Consider the following 23890-nt stretch of genomic DNA (forward strand, 5'->3'; position numbering starts at 1 on the left):
CTACACAGACTGTCAACACACTCTCAACAGGTACATTTCTTTCTAAAAATGTCAATAAATTTTAACTTTCAAATTGTAACTGGTTTCATACCAATCTTTTCAATCAATGTCTTTTTCTCTTTTTAGTTTAACAGAACTTGTGTGACCAGCTCTGTTCAGTTAAGGATACTTCTCTCCTCTTCTCCACTAAGTAAGTAACAGAGATAACATTAAAGCTATTCCATTACTTTATATCACTTTTTCTTTTTAACATTATAAATGGCTCACGTACTGTCCATTTTTGCTATTGTGGCCTTCATTTTCATTTTTCAATTCATACAGTATGTTTTTACATAAACAAATGGAAGAGACACACTGTAACTCTAAACTCAACAGTGTATTTCAGATGTTGTCAAATCACAGCCTCATCATCTGCAGAGAAAAACTGCCACTCAGTTACACCAAAATACACACATAATGATGGACTTAAAGGCATCATATGAGGACTGTCTGTGAATATATTTCACTTGAACTTGGTCTTCATTACATCTGTTTTGTGTTTTACTTCTTTATGGTTTTATTCATGTTCAATGTCAGTTGTCATTGATGTATTCAGCTAGTGCAAGCAGTGGTTCTTGATGCTGCTCTTGATGCTGTTTTGGTTGTGTTTGTGTTGGATGTTGCTTCTTGCTAATACCACCTAATCTAACTAAAGCCCTGTAATCCACTTAAAATGAGGTTATGAGGGTGCTGCTGGATCCGTGAGGATGCTTTTATGAGAATGAGTTCTGCTGCGACCTGGCGTCTCACATTGGAGAAACAAAAACACTTTAAAAGGTGAATGCAAAACTCTTCGCAAAAAAAAAAAAAAAAAAAAAAAAAAAAAAAACTCTGCTTTTGATAGAATTAATTAGATTGAAAGTCATATGCCATCTGACTTTATACTCATATTAGATGACTTTGAAGTATAATTTTCCATTTGTCCTACAGCTACATTACGTGCTCGCTCCATATCTCCTGCTTTGGTTCAGAATGAACACATCACCTCACATACTGTATCCAAGGTACTAACACACACACACACACACACACACACACACACACACACACACACACACACACACACACACACACACACACACACACACACACACACACACACACACACACACACACACAGTTCTTCAATACGTTTACAGTTCTTCTAGTGTAAATCCTCATATTTGCTGAGATCAGAGTTAGCTTCTCTTTTGCTCAGAGAGCTCATCTCCCCTCCTCTGCATCCAGACAGCAAACACTGCATATCTTTTTATAACATAGAAATCATAACCTTAGGGAGTAATCTAACCAGCAAAAAGTTATTAAAATTCTATTTATATTGTCATAGAAGCTTTATTTCCTCTTAGCCATTTGATAAAGATGGTAGAAACCTTTTTAAGAACTGAGATATTTACCTAATAGATCTATCTATCTATCTATCTATCTATCTATCTATCTATCTATCTATCTATCTATCTATCTATCTATCTATCTATCTATCTATCTATCTATCTATCTATCTATCTATCTATCTATCTATCTATCTATCTATCTATCTGATGAAACTGTAACTTTCTTGTCATTCAAAGATATGAGCTCATTGATGCCTCTCAGCTCGTATCAACTGTGCGGCTCGGGCTCCTTGTATGGAGCGACACGAGTGATGATGATCGCGCGCAGATGGGTGGGGGGCGTGTGGAAACTGATCCGCCACGGCGCGCACAGTCTAAAACAGACTCTTTAACCTACTGGCAAACCGGAGAGACACTGAAACGCCCCACACCTGACTCCCCCTGACAGTCACCACACCTCTGGAGAAACATCTTAACTAATTCAACAGGGAAAAGGCTGAAGTAGCTGGAGGAACCAAAAGCATCTGTCATTTGTTTGTGGAAGTATAGCGCGCGTTCATGGCGGCAGCTCGGCTGCTTTAGGAGGGTTACTTCAGTGGGAGAAACTAGCCTAAATGATGTCAGACAGAATAATGGATACACTCAGATTGTCCGCTGCTCTTCTTCTACTTCTGTCTTTATTCAGCTGTGGAAGCGCTATACAGTTTCCCGACTCCCAACAGTAAGTACCGTTACACAGCACAAAACTTGCTACACTGAGTCTCTGCAGTTGTTGATACCAACAATTATTGTTGGGTCTGAAAGTAAAAGACTTTTAAGTTTTTGTATTTAAAGAGAGGTAGAGAGACTGGTACTCTTCCAACCACAAGTTGCATTTAAAACAGTTAAAACGCGTTCACATGGGACGCGTTCCGTCTGCGCTATTTTTATTACAGGTTTTATTACAGGAGTATTTTGTCTATGTAAGTATGCGTGAGACTGACGTCTTTGCTCGATGCGTCGCGTTTTTACGGCGGTGTGTGAAGTTAAAGGGATAGTTCATCAAAAATAAATAAATAAAATAAAAAATCCGTAAGTTCTATTTATTTAGGCTACTCACACGAATGCTGTTCGGTATTTTATTTCTTCTGAAAAAGAGACATTTTGGAAAATGTCTTTACTATGCAATGACATTGAATGGTAACAAGATGTCAAGCCTCAAAACATAACACAAAATGACCATAGAAGTAGCCTATCATAAAAGTGGTTGACACGACTCTACACCACTAACGCTACATTTCAAGTCGAATGACAGCATGACAGCAATGCTTGTGTTCATGAATGAATTATTAATTTGAGTCGGATCTTTTCAATGAATCACGTTGATCCAATTCACAAAAATGTATTTCTGACCAAATCGGTTCTCAAGTTCAACTCACTGACTAATTGTAGCTTATAGACCTTATGTAGCCACGCCCCTTTTCAGCGCTGCACTTGTTGTCTTCTGTCTTCCGGTTTGTATTTCCACAGCATGAAGGTAAGATCTTACAGATTTATGAATGAACCGTTTTAAAATATTCCCGTCTACTGACATTTTGTTATGACATCCACTTTAAACATTACAATGCCCATAATAACTTTCGTTAACTCTACAATAAGTAAATCCACTTCACCTGCAAAATACTCTTCGACAGCGATACAATAGAAATATAGCCTAGGGCTACGCAAAAATGGAAGTTCAAAGACAAAATTCTAAAGATGGCTGTGTGATTGTTTCTCTAGCCTAGCGCATAAGGCCTACTATTTTTAAAAAGCTCAATGTAAATCCCTTAAAGGGATAGTGCACCCAAAAATGTAAATTCTGTCCATTTCGTTCCAAAACTGTATGACTTTATTTCTGCTGTGGAACATTAAATAAGGTAGGCCTATTTTGAGAAAATGTCTTAGTCCATAGAATGGAAGTCAATGGTAAGTAAGTAACCTTCAAAATATCTTCTTTAAAGTTCTGCGGAAGTCATTTTTGGACAGACAGGGTTATTTTTTGGTGAACTGTCCCTTTAAATGTTTAATTTTAAATCATAAATGATAAAATTTAAGTGTAATTCTTTAAGTTACTGTTTTTTTTTTGTTTTTTTTTCTGTGTGGTTTTAAAGCAAGAAGGCTGCTGGTGCTATCAAAACTTGATGCGCCACATGTGTCCTGTGAGTTATTTTTAGTTGACCAGAGCCTGTCACCTGTCCATATAGCCTAATTTAAAACTCAAACATGTGAAACCTAGCCTTTTTAACATAAGATTATGTAATGAAACTTACCTCAGATGCTGACAGCAGCAACCTTCTATTCGCTCTCCTGCAAGTATATGAATGCTGCTCAAAGATCATGTTCTCCATAGAGTAAATATAGTCTCATTTGCTGGCCTTAAACTACAGTTGTCAGGTGTGGTGTTTCACAACATCTTCAAACTGATATATATCCCTCTCTATGACAGATTGGACACAAGAACAGCTCAAGGCATAGAAGCAATCATCTGTCAAATGCAACCAATCTGATTCCACTCGTTGCTTGAGATTGTTTCGGGTTTAGACAGAATTTGGTAATATGTAAATCACAGTCTGATGTCCTCAAGCCTGTTTCTGATCTGTGATGTGAGCTTGTACCTGATCTAACAAGTTAAAGTTGACATGAGATTAAAAAATTTGTAAATTTAAGTTCTTTATGCATGTTCTAGTCTTATTAGGAATGATTTGTTGGTTTATTCTAAATAGAAAAAAAAAAAAATTCGAATAACTTGTTTTGCTTGTAAAATCAATTTCCTTTTCAGCTGACATCATGAATAAAGGTCCATTCTTATATTGAACATCCATTTTCCCATCAACAAATCTAGACCCTTACATATACTAGGGATGCACCGATATGAAAAATGTGGCCGATAACCGATAATTCTTTATATTTGGTAGCCGATAACCGATAAAATGGGCAATTATCTAAATCCAAATTTTTATATAATTTTTGGGAGCCTGATTATAAAAACAAAAGTCTCATAATTAAATCCATGTCCCAAACACACAATTAAAATTATGTTCTCATTATAATTTTATATGACAAACTTGTGCTGCACATGTTGCACTTAACTGTATTTCCCTTTTTGAAGTGATTCCAATCATATTTCAAGCAATTCAAAACCATCATGGTGAACAGTGCCCTTCTAAAGTGTCTCAGCTGAAGGAAATAATCCATTATTTATCGGATTTAATATATTGGCCAAATTTTCTTATTGGGCTGATAATGGACATATTTCGGCCGATCCCGATATATTGTGCATCTCTAATTCCTACTTATATCATGATAAATATTTCACTTTGCGGAAGTAAAATGGCTTTAGAACAAGAAAATAAATTTCTGTCAGGAAGTTTTTTCTTTACTGCGGTTTACTGTCGTTCTGAGCCCCTCTTCCTCCTGATCTGCGTGACTGCATCTTTGTGCCCAAACCCTAACCTCCTAATGCCAGAACCTGTCTGCTTCAGATGCTCTATGACTGCGCTCTCCTCCCCAATCTCCCCCACCCCTTCTTAGTGTCTTGTGGCTTTTGCTGTGCTGTGAGGCAAATGATTAATGTCCTCAGATCTGAGTCTGATGTCACCCGTTCCGCCCATGACCGCTTCTTGAGAGAAGCACAAAGCAGTTAGCGCACCTGTGCACTTTTACCATTATTTATGAAATGTTACATTATGAAATGTCATCTTCACTTCTGTGAAGGTTTGGGACCTGTCCTCCTCTTTTTATTTCAACTTTGTGCCTTTTATATTAATAAACAGACTTTAAGCTGTGAAAATTTTAGCGTTCATAGAACTTAAGTAAACATGATTGCATGGTTTATTTTGATTTTAATTCATCTCCTTCATATTTCCATGCATCCACATCATACAGTTAAACACACACTGCTGTTCAAAAGTTTGGTGTCGGTAAGATTTTTTTAATGCTTTTGAAAGAAGTCTTTTCTGCTCACCAAGGCTGCATTTATTTGATTAAAAAACAGTAAAAAGCAGCATTGTGAAATATTGATACAGTATTATTACAATTTAAAATAATTGTTTTTTATTTGAATATATTTTAAACTGTAATTTATTCCTGTGATGGCAAAGCCAAATTTTTTGCATCATTACTCATCAGTGCATAGCATCATTATTAGTTTTCAGTGGCAGAAGATCCTGTGGAAATCATTCTAAAATGCAGATTTTATCAAATCATTTCTTATTATTATCAATGTTGAAAACAGTGGAACCCGTGAGGATTTTCCCCCAGATTCTTTTCAGAAAAAAAGTGACAAAATCAACAATAACTGTCCAATTTAAACTGGCCAATGTTCAAAGAATGCAACCTTATTCATGCCCCAGTGTATGCTGGGAAGAGGGCGATTGGGACTGTGCAAAAGCATCATGCTATATTTGTTCGCCTTAGAAACTGGAGCATATCATCATTGAAAAATTTCAATTGGATGCATTAATTGTTCCTTAAAGTTCCTCTGGTTATCTTTTTCAGCAATACATATTATATCTAATAATAGTGGGTCTCATTCACTAACAACTGCGTGGATTATTTCGTATTTGTACGCACAGATTTTTTCATGTTGCGATAATTGCTGAAGCTTTTATCACGGTAACCCGTATTATCAGTATAGAAATAAGTTGCTTTTTTGTTATACTATAACAGGTTTAATAATTTTATTAAATACAATAAACAATACACAAAAAAAATGTATAAAGTAAACACGTTTCAAACAGATTAAAGTGCAAAAGAATAATAAAGAAAAATAGGTAACACTTTACAATAAGGTCTCATTATGTTAATGCAATGAGCAATTATTCTTTGATAATGTTAGTAAAAACAAAAAAACAACTAATTATTGTCAGTTCATGTTAGCTCAGGTTTTGATTTGAATAATAATTCATAATAAATAATTATTCATGGTATTTTAAAGTGCCCACTGTATAACAGTACTGTGCTTGTTCATTATGGTGATATATCATATTGCCGGATATCGTCACATGTCTCACATTTCTGGGCCTCTGCGATGATGCCAATCGATCAAGTTAGCCTCTCCTCAGTTTTGAATCGCACATCTACAACATTTGCGTCAGTGTCCTCGCCATGTTGCACTTTTGACTACAAGCATAATCAAATTTCATGCTTAATCAGTTCAATACATGGGACCTTTCCTATTATAGCCTGATTCCTCCAACCACAGAATGAGCATTATTTGCCCTTTGGAAATCAGCCAGCTCATAGTCTTTATGGTGTGGGTTTAACTTTGAACTACGGCTCCAGAGTTTTAGATCTTCCCAGAAAGAAAGGTTTTGCTAGTATATTATGTTCTTGTGCTGTGCTTATGTGTTTGGTGGCAGTTTTTTTTTACATCTTAGTTCAGCAGGGAGCCTTTTTGTAGGTATTTGCTGAGCCCTTTGAAAACAGCTGGGAGCTATTTTTGTCACTCAAATACTCAGGCAAAGTTAAAGCTCAGTCAGAATTAGGCTGAATGGTAGTGGACCAGAATCTCTCCCTGTGTCTCTCCCCGTGTCCAATTGAGATACATGATATGCTATGCTAAGAATATTTTTTATAATTGATGATGTCCCCGGATGTGTCCAAATGCAGTTTTGACAGAATTAGACTGACAAATTTGTCCCCCGAGTACAGCTAAAGTAAACCCACACAGGGACAGTCTTCCCATTCCCATGCCCACATACGACTATTAGTCTAATTTTGTTTTCTTGGTCATTTGACTCTCATAATTGTAGGGTTTTAGAAGATTTTATTTGTACCACAAAATGCAGAATCTATTAAATAATGTTTGATGTTTTAAAAAAGTTGCAAATGTAAAACTTGAAGTTGTTTGTTCAACCCTGAGACATTAGGCCACGTGGAACACTTTTTTTTTTTCCTGTCCAAAACTTCTCTGATTTCCCCAATGAACTAACTGGAAACTGGATTGCTTACAGCTGGTTGAATGCTCACCCCCTTCTGTAGAGGAAGCACATCTGCTTTCCACTCTTAATATTATTATGAATGTACAGTGCTGAATGCCAGAGGTGGAGAATGCCGACAGTACATATGCATTTACAGTTAGTGTGCTGTTTCTAAGAGTGTTAATGGAAACTTGTCTGTGGGCTCATATCCCAGAATCCTTCCTCCTGTGTGCTTGTGAGTGAATCCATTATAGCTACTCTAAATAACCGATCAGTGGTTTCTGCAGGCTTTTTGTGAGAGCTTGTGGCTTTAAAAACAGGCAGTTGGATTATGTTTTGATGTCCTGCAGCTAGTTAGTAGGCCTATTGCATCAGAAATTATGTTTATTCTATCAATCTATTCCTTTTTTTAAAAGCAATAAATAGTTTTATTCAGCAAGGATGCATTAAATTGATCAAAAGTGAAAGTAAAGGATTGATTTTTTTTGTGTGTATGCAAGCATTTATCTCGAACAAATGTTCTTTTTAATCAAAGAATCCTAAAAAAAAGTATAAATGTTTCACAAAATATTAAGAATTTCCTATAATAATAATAAGTAATGTTTATTAAGCACTAAAATGTTTCTTCAGCATATAAGAATGATTTCTGAATGATCATGTTACACTGAAGACTGGTGTAATGATGCTGAAAATTCAGCTTTGCCGTCACAGGAATAAATTACATTTAAAAATATATTACAATAGTAAAGCTGTGCAACATCCGTAATGAAGAGTGAAGGAAGGATCTCTTTCTCTCTCTCTGTGTGTGTGTGTTCCCCACAAAGATGGCAATATTTGAAATCCTTGTCCTTGTGGGCTATGGTCATAAAGAACTCCCAAAAGCATTTTCTAGCTGTCAGGTTGATATAGTGTTTTACTGAATAAGGATTAAATGTACATGTCAATGTGTGTTGCCATGGTTGAGGTTAAGTTCAGTTAAGGTTAAAATATAATACTGTATGTTAACTTGAGATTCTCTGGTCTCAACATACATGTGATGTCTGTTTCTTAAAAAATGTGCTAGTGAGACAGACAGATGTCCTGACCATGAGTGAAGGAAGGAGAACAAGAGGGACAGAAAGGAGAAGAGATATATTTGTAGAGACAGCCATGGTTGCCAGAGGAGATTACAAATGTGTAAAGAAACCCTACACTCTCCTTGATGGACTCACTCACGCACATACACACCCCTGTGCCGTTCTCCCAGCATATTTGGATTTCAGACTCACATTTTGCAATTCATTCTGACATAAATCAGTTTTAATCAGAAATTTCAATATCAGCACCTAAGGGAAGCTCAGTCCCGGGGGAGAAAGATGCAGATTTCACTAGCTCAACAAGACAGGCGTAGATAAATATTTCATCCAAATAAGTATTAGAATATAGTTTTATTATTCATTCCTTCCCCTTTGCTTTGTTGGAAAATCCACAAAGTCTGACTTTAAAGGGATAGTTCATCAAATACACACGATAATTACACACCATAGGATTCATTTCAAACCTTTACGACTTTTGTCCATCTCTGATACAACGCAACCAGAGAGATTTCTGCCCTTCCATTAAAAATCTATTTTATCAAAACTTTCATAAAAACATTGTAAAATGATTCCATATAAATGTAACTGTTTTATCCAAGTCTTCTAAAAAGACAATCATTTTAAACGATAAACAGATTTATTTTATTTTACTTTTTGAACTTTGAACATTTTGGTTGAAAAGACTTTCTCAGGTCTCTCAGGTTTCAATATTTGTGTTTCAAAGATGATTAAATAATTTTAATTTGGGGGTATCCCACTTTAAAGGGATAGTTTTGTCACCATGTACACTTTAAAAAATTATATGATCAATAAGTTATGGCAACATATGTTTTTACATTGCTTTAATTCTGTATTTTTTTTTATAAGTTATACAAGATTCAACTCATTTAAGCCAATTTAATGTAATTTAAGTTGAAATGACTTAGACTGAAATGCTGTTTCTTTTTGTGTTTCAATGAAGGTTTTTTTTATGTTTTTTGGTGAACTATTCCTTTAACTGCTCTTTAGCGCTTAACAAACATATCTCTCTGTGTTCTTGAAATGAGTCCCTAAAGGCATGGCTTTGCGGACTGGCTCCATTTCAACAGTTTCTAATAATACAACAATCTGTATTAGAAGAACATCCCTGGTCATTCACAATGTCACTGCGACTTTGTCTGGCTTTTGCCCCTCCCACCTTGGCACAGCGGGAACGCGAGCTGCGTAAGTCGGTACTGTGCTGAATATAGCGGGTGAACAGAATTTGGGTTGCAGGTGGGTCACAGCGCCCCTCTGAACATTCTCCAGTGTTCTCTAATCTTGGGTGTCATCGCTGGTTAACAGAGCATGCAAATACAACACATACTGAGTTACCTCAGCTCAGATTAATGTAAGTTCCTAATATACATTTTGCAAAGTCCAGAAATAGTCCTGCTCAGATCAGTTACTGGTAATGAATGAGTTAATATGAAGTATTCATATGCAGTGTTAATTAAATTTTATAAAATTGTGAAAATACAACATTATTCCCTTTTGTCATTGCAATTTTTCAGAGGGTTCACGTCTCTCCCTCTCCCTTTCCCGCTTTCACACATAGTATCTCACATAGACACCGAGAGAGAACATGATTTACAGCTCTTGTGTCTTACTGAGTGTGATTGAATCAAACATCTTCTGTTTAAGAATCTCCGCCACTGACAGTTAGGCAGAAAAATGAAAGAATATTCAAAGAATGAACAGCAGCAGCTTATTTGCACTTGCTCTCTGCAGTATTTTAGTTCCTGGGTACTAAACAAATGTTTGTTTTTTTTATTAAAAGGGTTTCATTAAATTCAGAAATCATAAGATTGATTAATTGACAGCAAATATTTGTCGATTTATAGCCAATACATACATAAATGAAATCAATAGCCTAAATAAAAATTAACCAAATTAGTTAAGATGTTTGTTATTACTATTTTATTAACTTCAGAAATCAATTAATCAGTTCTTTTATATAAAATTTAGATAGATAGATAATGTCTCTTTATACATAATATATATATATACTGTGTGTGTGTGTGTGTATATATATATATATATATATATATATATATATATATATATATATATATATAACTCAACTCGACAGTAAAGTCTTTTGATCATTGTCCTCAACATGATCTCACCAAATAACAGTGTACTATGTAGTCATCCGCCTTGTTTTTTCTTATCCAAATTACAAATATCACCCTCAGAGAGAGCAAGATAGATACTGACAGACAGGAGGGTGAGAGTGGCAGAAATGGAGCTGAGAAAGCGTTAAACCGATGAAGTGAGAGAGAAACAGCAGAGGGAGGGGGCTTGTTTATCTCAGCTCTCTTGTCTTGTGTCAGGTTTACTGCTAGTTGTCCCCTAGAAACATAATTAAACGCCACCCTATTGCTCTGTGCTGTACTTAAATACTGTCAGAATGTATTAGAGGCCTGAATGACATCTGATTGAAGAGGTTTGACAGATAAGCAGAGATTGAAGGCGCAATTCATTTATAAATGTCAGTTATACGTACAGCCTGACTCCTTTTAAAAGCCTTTTCCCCCCGTTCAGTTGCAACCTATGCAGTGCATTTGTTGCCTGCTCCCTTTTTTGAGAGGTGGAACAGCTCACTTATACAGCTTTAACCCTGAAAGCTGTGCTGCGATTGTACAGTATGTCCGTGACTAAAACTAAGCTCAATTCACACACAGTACACCTGTTGCTTGTTGTCAGCTGTGTTGATGGTGTTTTCACTGTAGTATCCCAGGAGCATCTGTTTGTGGGTGTGAAGACTGTATAGAAACGTGTTTGTTTGGTCTGTTTTGACGCGTGTAGATCCCCATAGCAACACAGGCCCTGTTTCCATCTGGTATTAAGATACATTTTCGGTGATCTATGATACATTTAACATGCTTTCAAATGAGCCTCTTGTGACCACTTGTGTTCGGATTTCGTTGAGAACCTTCCCTCCAAGTTCACCGCACGAATACTATTAGATGAACGAATCAATGTGGATGGGAACTGCGCTTTCGAACATAATCTGCAAGGTTTTGAATACCTTGTTTTGGTGCGCTTTCTCACAACATATAATCCTATAACAGTCCCGTGTTGGGTCACTAGGTGGAGAGTGGTCTTTTGTCTCTGGTCGAATGCGTTTTTGACTACCTCTGGTAGTGGTAGAAAGGGGACAAGCTTTTTAGACCCCGTTTGCACCTGTATTTATCGTTGTCCACTTGTGATCCGCATCTTAATACAGGTGTAAACGTGACCGCAGAGTCATTGTTTGCATTGTAGCAGAGGGGAATATTCACATATCTGAAAGTATACCCTATGTTACGGGGATACAATGTCCCCATGAGAAAGGTTTAGGGTTATGGGATAGAATACAGTTTGTACAAAACCATTAAAGTCCCCATAACATGGAAACCCAACATGTCTGTGTGTTTGTGTGTGTGTGTATGTGTTTGTCCATGTGTGTGTTTGGGGGAGGGGAACTACAGCCAGAAGTCAAGATCCAGCCCTGTAAACCTGACTCATGTACTCTATTTTAGGGCTGCTTGATGTGTCACTCATTCTGATTGGATGGATACAGTATGTGTTGTGTGTTGAGCCTGACTATTGGTTGTTCATGTGTCTTATCTCATAGGATGTTTACTTTGCATATTTGTTCCCAATGTGCAATTCGCTGTGATTGCCTTTTGTCACTAAATGTATTTTTGTCCCACCTGATAATGTTTATTCTGTGCTTTGATTTGAACCAACAGCACCTGTTGCTCTGACCCCTGATCTGTAGCCTTAAGTTGTGGACACATTTGATGCTTGAGGGATCCATCAAGAAGCCATTTGGCTCAGATTTAAACAACCCACATGGTTCCAGACAGCTGGTCAAGCGATGACATTGTGACATAACATGGAATGATGTTCGTTCTTTCCTGACTTTGCTTTTAAATAAAACATTTTACTCTAAATTAGTTTACAGTTTATAGTTGCAGCGCTTTGTAAATACTATTTTTTACAGGGAGCAATTGTGTTGTCGCCATTTAGTGCTCTAAATGTTTATATTTCAGTCATATAAAGTCATATATTTTTAAAATATTGGGGACATGTAGGTCTAATGTGGCTCTGAACACAGAAACAGCCCTGACTTCCTCAGGGAGTATAGTTAAAATAGAGAAAGAGGGCAAGAGAAAGCTTCTGTTTTGTGTGGTTCAGTCTAAGCTTACTTTCAGTTGACATCCAGTATAATAGCGGTTCAAGCCACTTTATTTTCCCTGTATGTTAATTATAAAATAATTTTATGCACTGATTGCAAAGAAATTAATATATTTACATAAAAATATACTCTGGAATGTTTATTGAACTCCAAATCAGCGTATTCGAATGATTTCTGAAGGATCATGTGACACTGAAGACTGGAGTAATGATGCTGACAATTCAGCTTTGCCATCTCAGGACTAAATTTCATTTTAAAATGAATTAAACCAGAAAACAGTTATTTTAACTTATTTTAAATGTAGTGTTTTCCCTACTAAAGTAAGTTCCCGCTGAGCAGAGATCACATGATTCGTAATGTAATTTATATATCGCTTGAGTACGCAATTTCATGCAAGGAAATGAAGTTTGATGAGTCAAATCGTTTCCATAAACTATTTACAGTACGCAATGTTTTACAGCCTGCCGGGTCGCCCCTGCCCCCTGCTTCCCTCTCCAGAGGACTTGGAGGGGGAGGGACCAAAGGAGATCTTATCTCAATTTTCCATTCACTGCTCCAAGTTTCCGTTCCTTTTTTTTCACCACATCCATTTCCCCCCCAAGCATTAGCACTACTTAGTGTGTATGTGCTCTGTTTTTATGGCTACTGTGGTGGTTATGATCATACTGCTGTTATAATTTCATAAGGAGAGTTTCAATTGAATTTCATCAGCTAAACTAAACGGGGCTGGCAGCCTTTTCCCATCTTCTTGCGCTGTTGAATGAGCCATATTCTGACACTCGTGATCCATAACAATGATTAGCTGCATTGATTCATCTCACCAAGGGATCAGAGACAGGAATTGATTTGGCATAAGGCTTGTTTGGGTTTGAGCTGGTTTTGTTTTTGTTTTGTTTTTAATTGGACATGAGAATTTTAGTACAGTAGTACATACAGTAGTAGGACAGTTCAGTACAGTACAGTACAGTAGATGTTACAGTTTTTTTCGATTGCTAAACGACAGTGGGCACAACTGGAGTCACATGTGCAAAACTCTAACTACAGTCTGCACAGCAGCAGTTCATGTGGACCAAACTCTAGTTCGTTTTTCATTGCTTGAACACAGTTTTCAAAACTCTACACACTTATCCCATGACTTTAACCACAACCTGCACAACACTGTGGATTTACAGCACTTTGTTCAAATGCTAACACACTGCTGTCAAAACTGTGAACCACACACTCAAAACAGAATAGATTTCAGCCTTGTGCCTTTCAAACACTGCTGATTGCAATCTCAGCTGAAAGGCTCCCATACACAAAAGAAATATATTTGAAATATATTTTTGGAATATATGCAAATATTCGAAATTGGCCCAATAAATATATTTTAGTTAAATATATGTAAATATATTTCACACTTACTGTAACATCATATATTTTTGTTATATTTCAGAATATATTTCAAAATGATAAATATAAGTGACCAACAATGCAAATATATTTCAATGTATTTGGAATATATGCCACATATATATATTTCAATATATTGTTTTTCTGTATGGGTGGAGGTGGAAAGTGTTTGGTCACCACCCACATGACCAAAGGTCTCTTTTGGAAGCCATGCGTGCCGGATGTGAGGACACGACTGCCAGGGATGGATAAGGCACTCCAGAAGGTTCTTCCCCAGGTGCATGGCAAGAGAGAATATTAGATGTGATGTTGATGAAAACCTGTGGCCTGATGCTAGAGAGAGGCAGGATTAGCCCCTCAATTATTTGTTCGAATTACATTACATTACATTATATTACATTACATTACATGTTCGTATGTACTTTTAGTTTCTACCTTTTTTTTTCTCATTACTGTAATTCCGTAAATTACTACAGACTATTGAAGCAAACTGCTAATTTTCATTTACCATAAAGAATTGTTATGTTCTAAAAAATTAAATAAATCATGTGAAAAAATGTCACTCTTTTCTTTGAAGAAAATATTACTTTGTATGAAGTCACTGAAATTGTTCAAACTGTAAAGATGAAAAGTTTGTATTTTCTGTATTGGTGTTTGAGGCTAGTGTTTTTGCTCTCAGTGTGTTCTGAGTGACAGTGTGTGTTATCTCAGTGAGGGTTGTGCATAGTGTTTGGCTGCACTGAGCTTGTTTTGAGTCGTGTGTTAAGAGTTGTGTTGCTCTGAGTGAGTTTTGCAGGTGATGTGAACTGTTTAGCTCAGGTGACTGTTGGTAGTGCAGACTGTAGTTAGAGTTTTGCACATGTAGCTCCAGTTGTGCTCACTGTCGTTTAGCAATCGAAAAAAACTGTAAATGTTATTGTATAAGTATTGTCTCTTTTCCAATCCGATACCACATACGTTTAAGGAACGTTTTTTTTTAGATTTGAAAGATATTATAGGTAATAATTTAGCTGCAAATTATTATATTTCTGTTTTTATTTATAACTTATTCATTATTCAAACTTTTTAATTGATATAAATGTATAATTAATCATAATTGATAGATTTAATTTAGTTATAATTAATTATCTTTTTATTTTATAATGAATTATAATGAATATACAATTTATAAAATACACTAAAAATGCTGGGTTGTTTCAACCCATGTTTTAGTCTAATATGGACAAATAAAATTTCACATTTATCTACATTTGTTATTTAGTTGGAGAAAATATAAAGCCTATTTCTTAATGTTTCTTTTCTGTCATTCAATCTGCGATCTTGTTTTGAAAGAAACCTTTAATGCTAAATAATTAGTAAAATTACTAGTTAAAAATAAACACATTTATTCAACATTTTTATGCTGATCTTCTAGAATCTAGATACTCCATCACAATTGAAAGTATCAATACTTCATAATTGATCCGCATTTTATTTAAAAAAATAAAGTCATAAACACAAATGGAGGAATGTAAATTATGTATTTCTTCTTGGGATGCTTTTAAACCGTATTGAAGCAGTTACATATTTATGTTTATATTTATGTACACGATTTTCTTAAGCACAAGCTAGTAATTTGTAAGTTTTTTTTAAGATCATAAGCAGCACAAATTCAGTAACATGTGACTGGTAGCCTAAATATGAACCCAATAGTGTATCAGCATGTAAGTGAGATATATCAGGCAGGGCTATTCTTTGATATCTTCATATGGCATAAATATGCTCACACCAGTCTTGCCTGAAGCTGAGGCCTCTGGTGGTTGGCTCTCATGGCTAAATATACTGCTGCTCCACATGTAGTTTCTCTTCTCAGATTACACTGTTTTTTTGGGGGGTTTTTTTCCAATAAGAAAGTGTTCCCATTAGAACCAGCCAAACTCATCACCCTCCAGCAAGAGGGAATTTTCTGCAGCCCTTATTTTGTGTGTGCGGTGTTAATGCCGCGGGACATCTCACATACTTTCAACGCGCTCTGCTGTCGTAGCTTTGAGTCACACTGTTGAGATTCAAAGTGGTGGTGACAAGATAAGAACCTTGATATGGATTCACTTACATGACGGCCATATCCCAACCTTCACACCTCTTTTTTTTATCTCCTTCTACTCCTACAGCACTTGTTCTGCTTTGTTTTAGAGGGCTCCAGTATAGCTATAGTCCCCTTAGATGGAGGCTTCATGAAAGCTGTCTGCTCAACAGTTTTAGATCTATGTAGAGTATTTAAAACAGAAGGTGGCTGGTCAGCAGGGGGCTAATCTGAGACTGTAGGCGGGGTTAAACATGTGTAATCATAATATGAAGCCCCCTTCATCTGTCTTTGTTAAAGGGGTCCTATTATGCTCATTTACAAGTTCACAATTATGTTTGTGGGGTCTACGTTTACATCATTTAATGGCATCAGGCCTCGCCCAACTTTTTATGCATATGCCTTGGGCGGGAATTATTTAGATTTATGGGATATAGGAATATTAGGGATATTATGATGTGTACAGCACTGGAAATTGACAAAAATGCACTAAAAAAAATGACTTGTTGAATTGAATCAATTTTTTATCGTAAGTGGTTGCACACAATTGATTTTAGCTACATTTAAACAAATGCATTAAGTTGAACTAAAATTGATTAAGTTCAACTTAATGCATTTGTTTAAATGTAGCTAAAATCAATTGTGTGCAACCACTTACGATAATTTTTTTTATTAAATTCAACAAATCATTTTTTTCAGTGTACAACAATTGAGGCATATCAGGGAGTTCATAAGCAGTGCTTACTGATATAGAGAATAACTCCCTTTGGAGTAGACTTTAGACCTTTTTAATGCTCAAACAGCAAAACACATTAAAGAAAGTTGAACATTTTTAAAAGTATATAATAGGAGCCCTTTAATATCATAATGAATTAAGAATGACAGACTTTATTGATTTTTGACTCACCATCATGATGTTCCAAACCCATATAATTTTCCATATAATTCATATAACCCATATGAAATCCTTCAGAACGGACCAAAAAAGCACCTTTAAAAGTATAAATGCAGTTAATATGACTTGTGTGACTTAATCGTTTTGGATGAGAAATAGAGGTAATGCTTTACAAAAAGGTCTCATTATTTAACATTAGTTAACTACTTCGATTAATAAATGCTGTAGAAATATTGTTCATTCTTAGTTCTTGTTAACTATAGTTAATGTTAATTTTATCATTTACTAATACATTATTAAAATCAAAAGTTGTATTTGTTAACTTTAATTAATGCACTGTGAACTAACATGAACTACTTTAACTAACATTTACAAAGATGAATAAATACTGTAATAAATGTATTGCTTGTAAACCAATGAGATGTTGTAAAGTGTTACTGAAATAGTCTGAAAATTGTTACTCACTGAAAATAACCATGCTTCACGATTGGTTATGAGACATAGGCCTAATGAGAACCAATACTATTTTCATTTAAATCATAAGTTTGAATATGCGCAAGTGCAAATGAGATTTTAGAGGTACAGCGAAGAGCATGATTTTTAGTGAAATAAAAACTTAATGTAATGTTCTTCACAAATTTTGGAACGTGAAGTTGGAATATAGCGCACAAGTTTCATGGAGGTAAAATCATACAGTACATATGTTCACACATATTATAAATATATATAATTATATGAAATCATACACTACTGGAACAACATCAGGGTAAGTAAATTGACCATTTTCATTTTTTTGTGTGAACTATTACTCTACAAATAAAAAGTTTATCAGTTACATCAGGTTTTTCCCTGGTCCAGCTGAATGTCCCTGACCAGCTATTCTTAGTTTCTTGCTACACTTCACACTTCCATTTTTGTTAAATCTTTTAGGAACATCCGTGGTACTATGTTTTCACCCACACAAACACACATATAAAGGGAAGAATTTATGACTAATCTCAACCAATTAGCATTAAATCTGCATTAAACTGAAATTGAGACCATCTTTTCTTTCCTATTGTGACGTATATCTAAGAGAAAAGACTTGTCGAAATTGAAAAAAATGTAGGATGGGACTTGATTTTGTCAAATGAGAATAAATTATTCATAATAAAACCTTTTTTTTTTATTATATGTTGACTTCAAGTTTCAGTGTGCTTTTCAATAGCATCACCATGAGTCATGTTGCAATGAAAAGGCAGGATGTATGATGATTATTTTCTCATTTTTGTGCTAAATTGATTTTTACTGTAAATACAACCAATAAACAAAAAGAACTGGGAAATGTGCTTAATCATCACAGATCATTGTTTAAAAACAACTAAATCTGAGTTCTTTGTGTTCGCAGGACCCGCAAATGGGCAGAACAGATGCAGGAGGAGCTTGTGCAGTTGATCGATGCTGAGAGCGGCATACAAAAGCTCAAAGAAGTAAGACCACACAACTGTCTTTCAGCACGCTAAACATGCACACACATATTTTCTATGCTGCCACAAAAACTTTCTGATTTTACACAGAGACACATTTGTGTTTGTCAGGTATAAAATCAAGAAGTTTTTGTGGCAGTATAGAAAATATATACAGTATAAATGCATACTGATAGCTTCAACATAAACTTATACCATCAATTAACAACATCATGGCAGGTCCTGTCTTTAAAGGTTTATAAGTTTTCATTAATTAAAAATAAATTTCTCTTTGGAGAAAATGAATGGGACTGGCTATGAGCTGATATCAGTGCTCAAATTACAAGGGCAGTTGTTCTAAAGTTTTCTTTCTATGGGCAAAGAGAAGTCATTCAGGTTTAGAACGACATGAAGGTGACTAAATGATTACCGAATTTTCATTTTGGCTGAACTTTCCATATACTATACAGCTTCAAAAGGAGCAAAACATCAGCATGATCTCTGTGACCCAGTCTCATCAAAACATTTTTCTGTTTGTCATGCGGTTTGTCATTCTGAAAGCCTTTGTGTCCAAGGCCAGTGTGCAAAGAATATTTAATGTGTTCAGATAGGTTTACAATGGGAGAAAGCCAAAGAATTCCATCAACCCACAATGCATCCTGGCTGCTGTTAAACTTGGTGGCGATCTGCAGTGGTACATGTGGTCATCTTATGGGGGTCATGATTCCTTTGGTCCAAATATTGTCCTGTCATATATAATGACTAAGGAATATGGCCATTTTTTACAGGACCAGGTACACACCTGTGCAGGTCCAATCACAATCCTTTATGGCGTACTTTTTACTTCTAAACAAATTTAATAGTGAATATCCTAAATTATCAGACACTAACATCCTCAAATCTACATGGGATTTTCTGGAAAGCAGAGTTCAAAGTATATATATTACCTATTTCTTTATGTTATATATATAATTTTTGCAACAGTATTGATGGCAACAATCAGATAAAAGACATGAACCGATAATTCTTATTTTGGCCCTGAAGTTAACATTAATATAACTTTATTATATTTTTTTATTCATTTTATTTATTATTTAAATTCTATTAAACTATTCTTAACCCATCATAACCACTGACGTTTTACAGGAGACCTTCTAACCTCTAAATAATTGCCTGTTTGGTTTAGCAGAATCTGAAACTATTCTGAAAATATTCCATAATTCATATACATTCTTACCAGCTTTACACTTTTTACATAGTTGTGTCTTGGTTTAATTGCAGTAGCTAGCAAAAATGTTGAATATTAAATATGTTTTGTTTTATGCATTGATTATCTGTCACAGCCTTTTTTTATATTCGACTAATTAGATTTGCAGGTACATTTGTAATGAATGCTATGCTGTCTGTGAAGGCTATGACACCACAAGAGTTTTCTGCCTTTTCTTTCTCTCTGCTCATAAGTAATGGCTTTTTAGCCATGAAACCTGAAACCTTAAACCTCTCTCTTTCTCAGATTTTCAAGGATTTGCACAAACACTATACTGTGAAGCAAAACAACGCTCAACAGCTGGTGGCAAAAGCTGCGAGTGAAATCGACAAACTTCTTGCCAAACGCTCCAAAGCTCTAGAAGTAAGTATAGAGTATTATTACACGTTATCACCCTAATATTCAAAACGTGTTTCACTTTTAAGGCATTTTTGAGATGTTACCCAGGGTTTTTCCTGCCTGGGTCAAAAATGGTCTTCGGTGGTGGTGGACAAACACGTCCATCTGTGTTTTAAAAATCTGTGAATCATTTAAAAACCTGTAAATTTAGTCACTGAGTGACTGATTTGAAAAGATAAAGTAATAAAATGAACAACGAAGTAACACATTACATAGAAAAGGTGGCAGGTCTATTATTTTGTATTTACTCTCCAAGACTTCAGGTATCAGATATTATTATTATGGTTATTATCACTGTCAATCGGATTCAGTGGCGCATTTAAATATGGTTGTCAATTCAGAAACTTTGCAATGTGTAGTTAGCAGCATGAAAAATATATACAGAAAACGAGCAAAGATCATCATTATAAATACTGAAGCTGTCAAATTCAATTACTTGAGTTCAACACGAGGTACACAAAGCTTCACTCTTGCAAAGGTACACAAAACTTCTTTTATAATCAATGAAGCTGTATGCGCTCTGCAAATAATCTCTTATTGACATCGTGTTTATACTTTGGTTATGATGAAAGGATTAGCGACTGCGCAGAACTAACTTAAACGCATCTGATTGCCCATTGCGTTCATGCGGTAAACAGATATGTCTGTGATTGTCTACACAGCTCAATGCAGCAAAAACACGTAAATAGAAACCTTTGATGCTCTTTGGCCGCCAAAATATTTTCAGTGCAGGAAAAACCCTGTTATACATTGCAACTGAATGTATATGTTTTATTTGATGCAACCATATTTAATCATGTGGATTTCCACCTGTTGAGGTGTATTCCAGGTGTCATACTTGCATAATGCTCTTGCTATTTCAGCAGTATATTTTCTTTATAAATTTTGTGAATGCGTAAAATACCCAGGTGACCTACTAAATTTGCTGAAATGAACAGTATACAAACCAATCACTTGACAAAATTAAGGTATTATGCAATTATTTAATACATTTGCTTTCCTGTAGCTCAAACAGTAGAGCGTTGGCGCTTGCATCACCAAGGTCATGGGTTCGATTCCCAGGGAAAGCAAGAACTGATAAGAATGTAAATGTGTACCTTGAAATGCAATGTAAGTCGCTTTAGATAAAAGCATCTGCCAAATGCGTAAATGTAAATGTATATTTCTCCTTACACAGAACCTTTTTGGCATTAAGGGTTTTTATTAATAAGGGTATGAAGCTTTTATTTATTTTTTTAAGAGTGTGTAGTATGTACTAAGCTAGTGTTACAAACATTGCCATTGTTTTTACTGATCAAAACCGATTATGTTTATCAGTGGTTGTATATCAGGCAAGGACACGTTTGTGTGCATTTTGTTTTGTAATTTCACCTGAACGAATAGAGAGTCTCCACAACGTATTGAAGCGCGCGTCCGAGTGAAGAATGTGCGCGAGCCACAAGAGAACACAGTATCCGCGCCACTGATCGCAGCGGCAACGAGCACTTTGGTCACTTTATTTAAAAAACAACACATTTCAGTGCTAGATCGCCTCTTATTTAACAAACAAACTAAATGAATGCTCTGTTAGTTAACTGGAGATGTTTTATTTATTTGTATTGGTATATTAGTGCTGCGAAATGAAGTGTAGTATGTACTAAGCTAGTGTTCCAAGCATAGCCATTGTTTTTTCTGCTCGGTCCAAAGTAAATTAGATCTGGCAGAAAGATCCAGCTTGGATCGATCTGCATTGATCTAGCTCTGATAAAACTGAGTCCAGAATGTTGGCAGGGCTGCTTCAAGCTGAAAGTTAATTAGTTTGTCTCTGTCCTTTTGATTTTCTTTCTTGTTAAACTGTACGCTGAATGCCCTGAAAACTGTGTTTCAAGAGCATTTTCCATTATTGTATGAATAGAAATCATTAGACATGATTATGCTGGCTCATTTTCCCAGACAGTGGAGAAATACCATATGTTGTGTGTGCTTGAGCAGGGTCAGTCAATGTTATAAATGTTTAATTCTAGACTGTGTCGAGGTGCTTTTATTGGTGAGCATTTAACACATCGCTGACAGCTCACCCTGATGACTAAATGAAAGTATTGACCTTTCACTCCCTCTCTCTCTTTCTCACTGGCCCATTCCTTTTTTCACCTGCTGGCTTTTTTCTGTCGCGCTTAATTGGTCTGAATTAAGAGCTCTTGTTTTAATGGATACGAAAGCGTAAGTGTGGGTCGCATGATGGAAATAACTGCTCTTAGGTCATTGGATCTGTAATAGCTGGTTGTGGTGCGAGGACACTTTGGCTGTTTGCCTCTCTGTTCATTTGTGTGTGTGTGTATTTTTGGCGGGTTGTTTCTACCTCCAGTCACAATGCCCAGGCTGGACACTGTCCTCATGTCACCCCATTTAAAATAGTCTTTATCCAGTGTTCTCCCTCTGCCGTCCACCAGCACACCAACGTGACCATCTCTTGTCTGTTTTCGTGCTTTTCTCTCCTCAACTTTTATAGTCACATTCAGATGAAAAGATTTGTGCTGTTCAGAGTTGTGCTGTTTATTTATGTATATGTATATGTTTTTTTTTGTTGTTGTTTTTTTTTTGCCTATAATTAAAAAAAATCACAAGTACATCAAGTTTGGCAACTCTAGTGAATCAAAAGCATTACATTTAATTAACTTTTTTTTTTTTTTTAAATTAAGCATTACAAAAGAACCAAAATATTACGTTTAATTAATAATTAAATGCAGCTAATAAAATGTTGTTGTTAAATATTTAAGTTCTGTTTAAGATCTGTTTTTCATAATTTTCTGTAGAGGATATTGATTTTATATTTTGAGCACTAACTTTTTCGTTTGTCCTTCCTTCCTTCCTTCCTTCACTGTAAAAAATTTCTAACCCTCCCAAATCAAAAATTTCAAGTGACCGATAACATCTAAATTTTTCTATTGGCCCAAGTGAAATTCTGTAAATTATAAAATTAAATTTACAGATTTTCACTTGGGCCAATTGAAATTTACAGAATTTCACTTGGGCCAATTGAAAAATTTAAATGTTATCGGTCACTTGAAATTTTTGATTTGGGAGGGTTAGAAATTTTTTACAGTGTTCCTTCCTTCCTTCCTTCCTTCCTTCCTTCCTTCCTTCCTTCCTTCCTTCCTTCCTTCCTTCCTTCCTTCCTTCCTTCCTTCCTTCCTTCCTTCCTTCCTTCCTTCCACACTACAAGGCTGCATTTATTTGATAAAACATACAGTAAAAAGGATTTACTGTTTTAAATTATTTTAAAATGTAATTTATTCCTGTTACACAGCTAATTTTTCAGCATCATTACTCCAGTTTTCAGTGTTACAATCATTCTAATTGTTGATTTGAAACATTTCTTGTATTATCAATGTCGAAAACATATTTTTGTGGAAACTGTACTTTTATTTTCAGAATTCTTTGACGGGTAGAATTTTTTTTTATATATATATATACATTGAATTACTAAAAATACAAAATGAAAATATGGTGACTGAAAAAAAAAAGGTTTGTTCAGAATAAGAACAGAAATGTGTTTTAGCTAAGTAATTGGGCTCAATTTTTTATTTTATTTTATGTTGACATTTTATGTTGACATTAATATTTTTTTGTCCACACTTATCGGGTTTCCATCCAAACGTGAAGTTAATCTTTTCAAGGTTTGCAAAAACCCTTTTTTTTTTTGCAAATTATGGGAGCCATAATTTTTTTCCTCCTGAAAAATGATTCCATCACTTGTTCCTGATGCGATACTTCAAAATGCACATAAAAACAGGGTGATAGAAACATAGATACTGACTAGAGGCCGTGTCTGACACACAACATAGTTTCTTAAAAG

General features: G+C 35.4%; 1 protein-coding gene across 1 annotated transcript in view; it reads left to right on the forward strand.

Moving 5' to 3' along the window:
* The first annotated feature begins 1858 nt into the window (after positions 1 to 1858).
* cacna2d1a (calcium channel, voltage-dependent, alpha 2/delta subunit 1a) overlaps positions 1859 to 23890 on the forward strand; it is a 65796-nt gene continuing 43764 nt past the window's right edge. Inside the window, exons 1-3 of the mRNA XM_079869626.1 lie at positions 1859 to 2091; positions 18332 to 18413; positions 19903 to 20019. Coding sequence (XP_079725752.1) covers positions 1985 to 2091; positions 18332 to 18413; positions 19903 to 20019 — 306 coding nt within the window. The 5' untranslated portion in view covers positions 1859 to 1984. The remainder of the gene's footprint in view (positions 2092 to 18331; positions 18414 to 19902; positions 20020 to 23890) is intronic.

This window comes from Squalius cephalus (genome assembly GCF_949319135.1).
Source record: "Squalius cephalus genome assembly, chromosome: 4".
Classification (NCBI taxonomy): Eukaryota; Metazoa; Chordata; class Actinopteri; order Cypriniformes; family Leuciscidae; genus Squalius; species Squalius cephalus.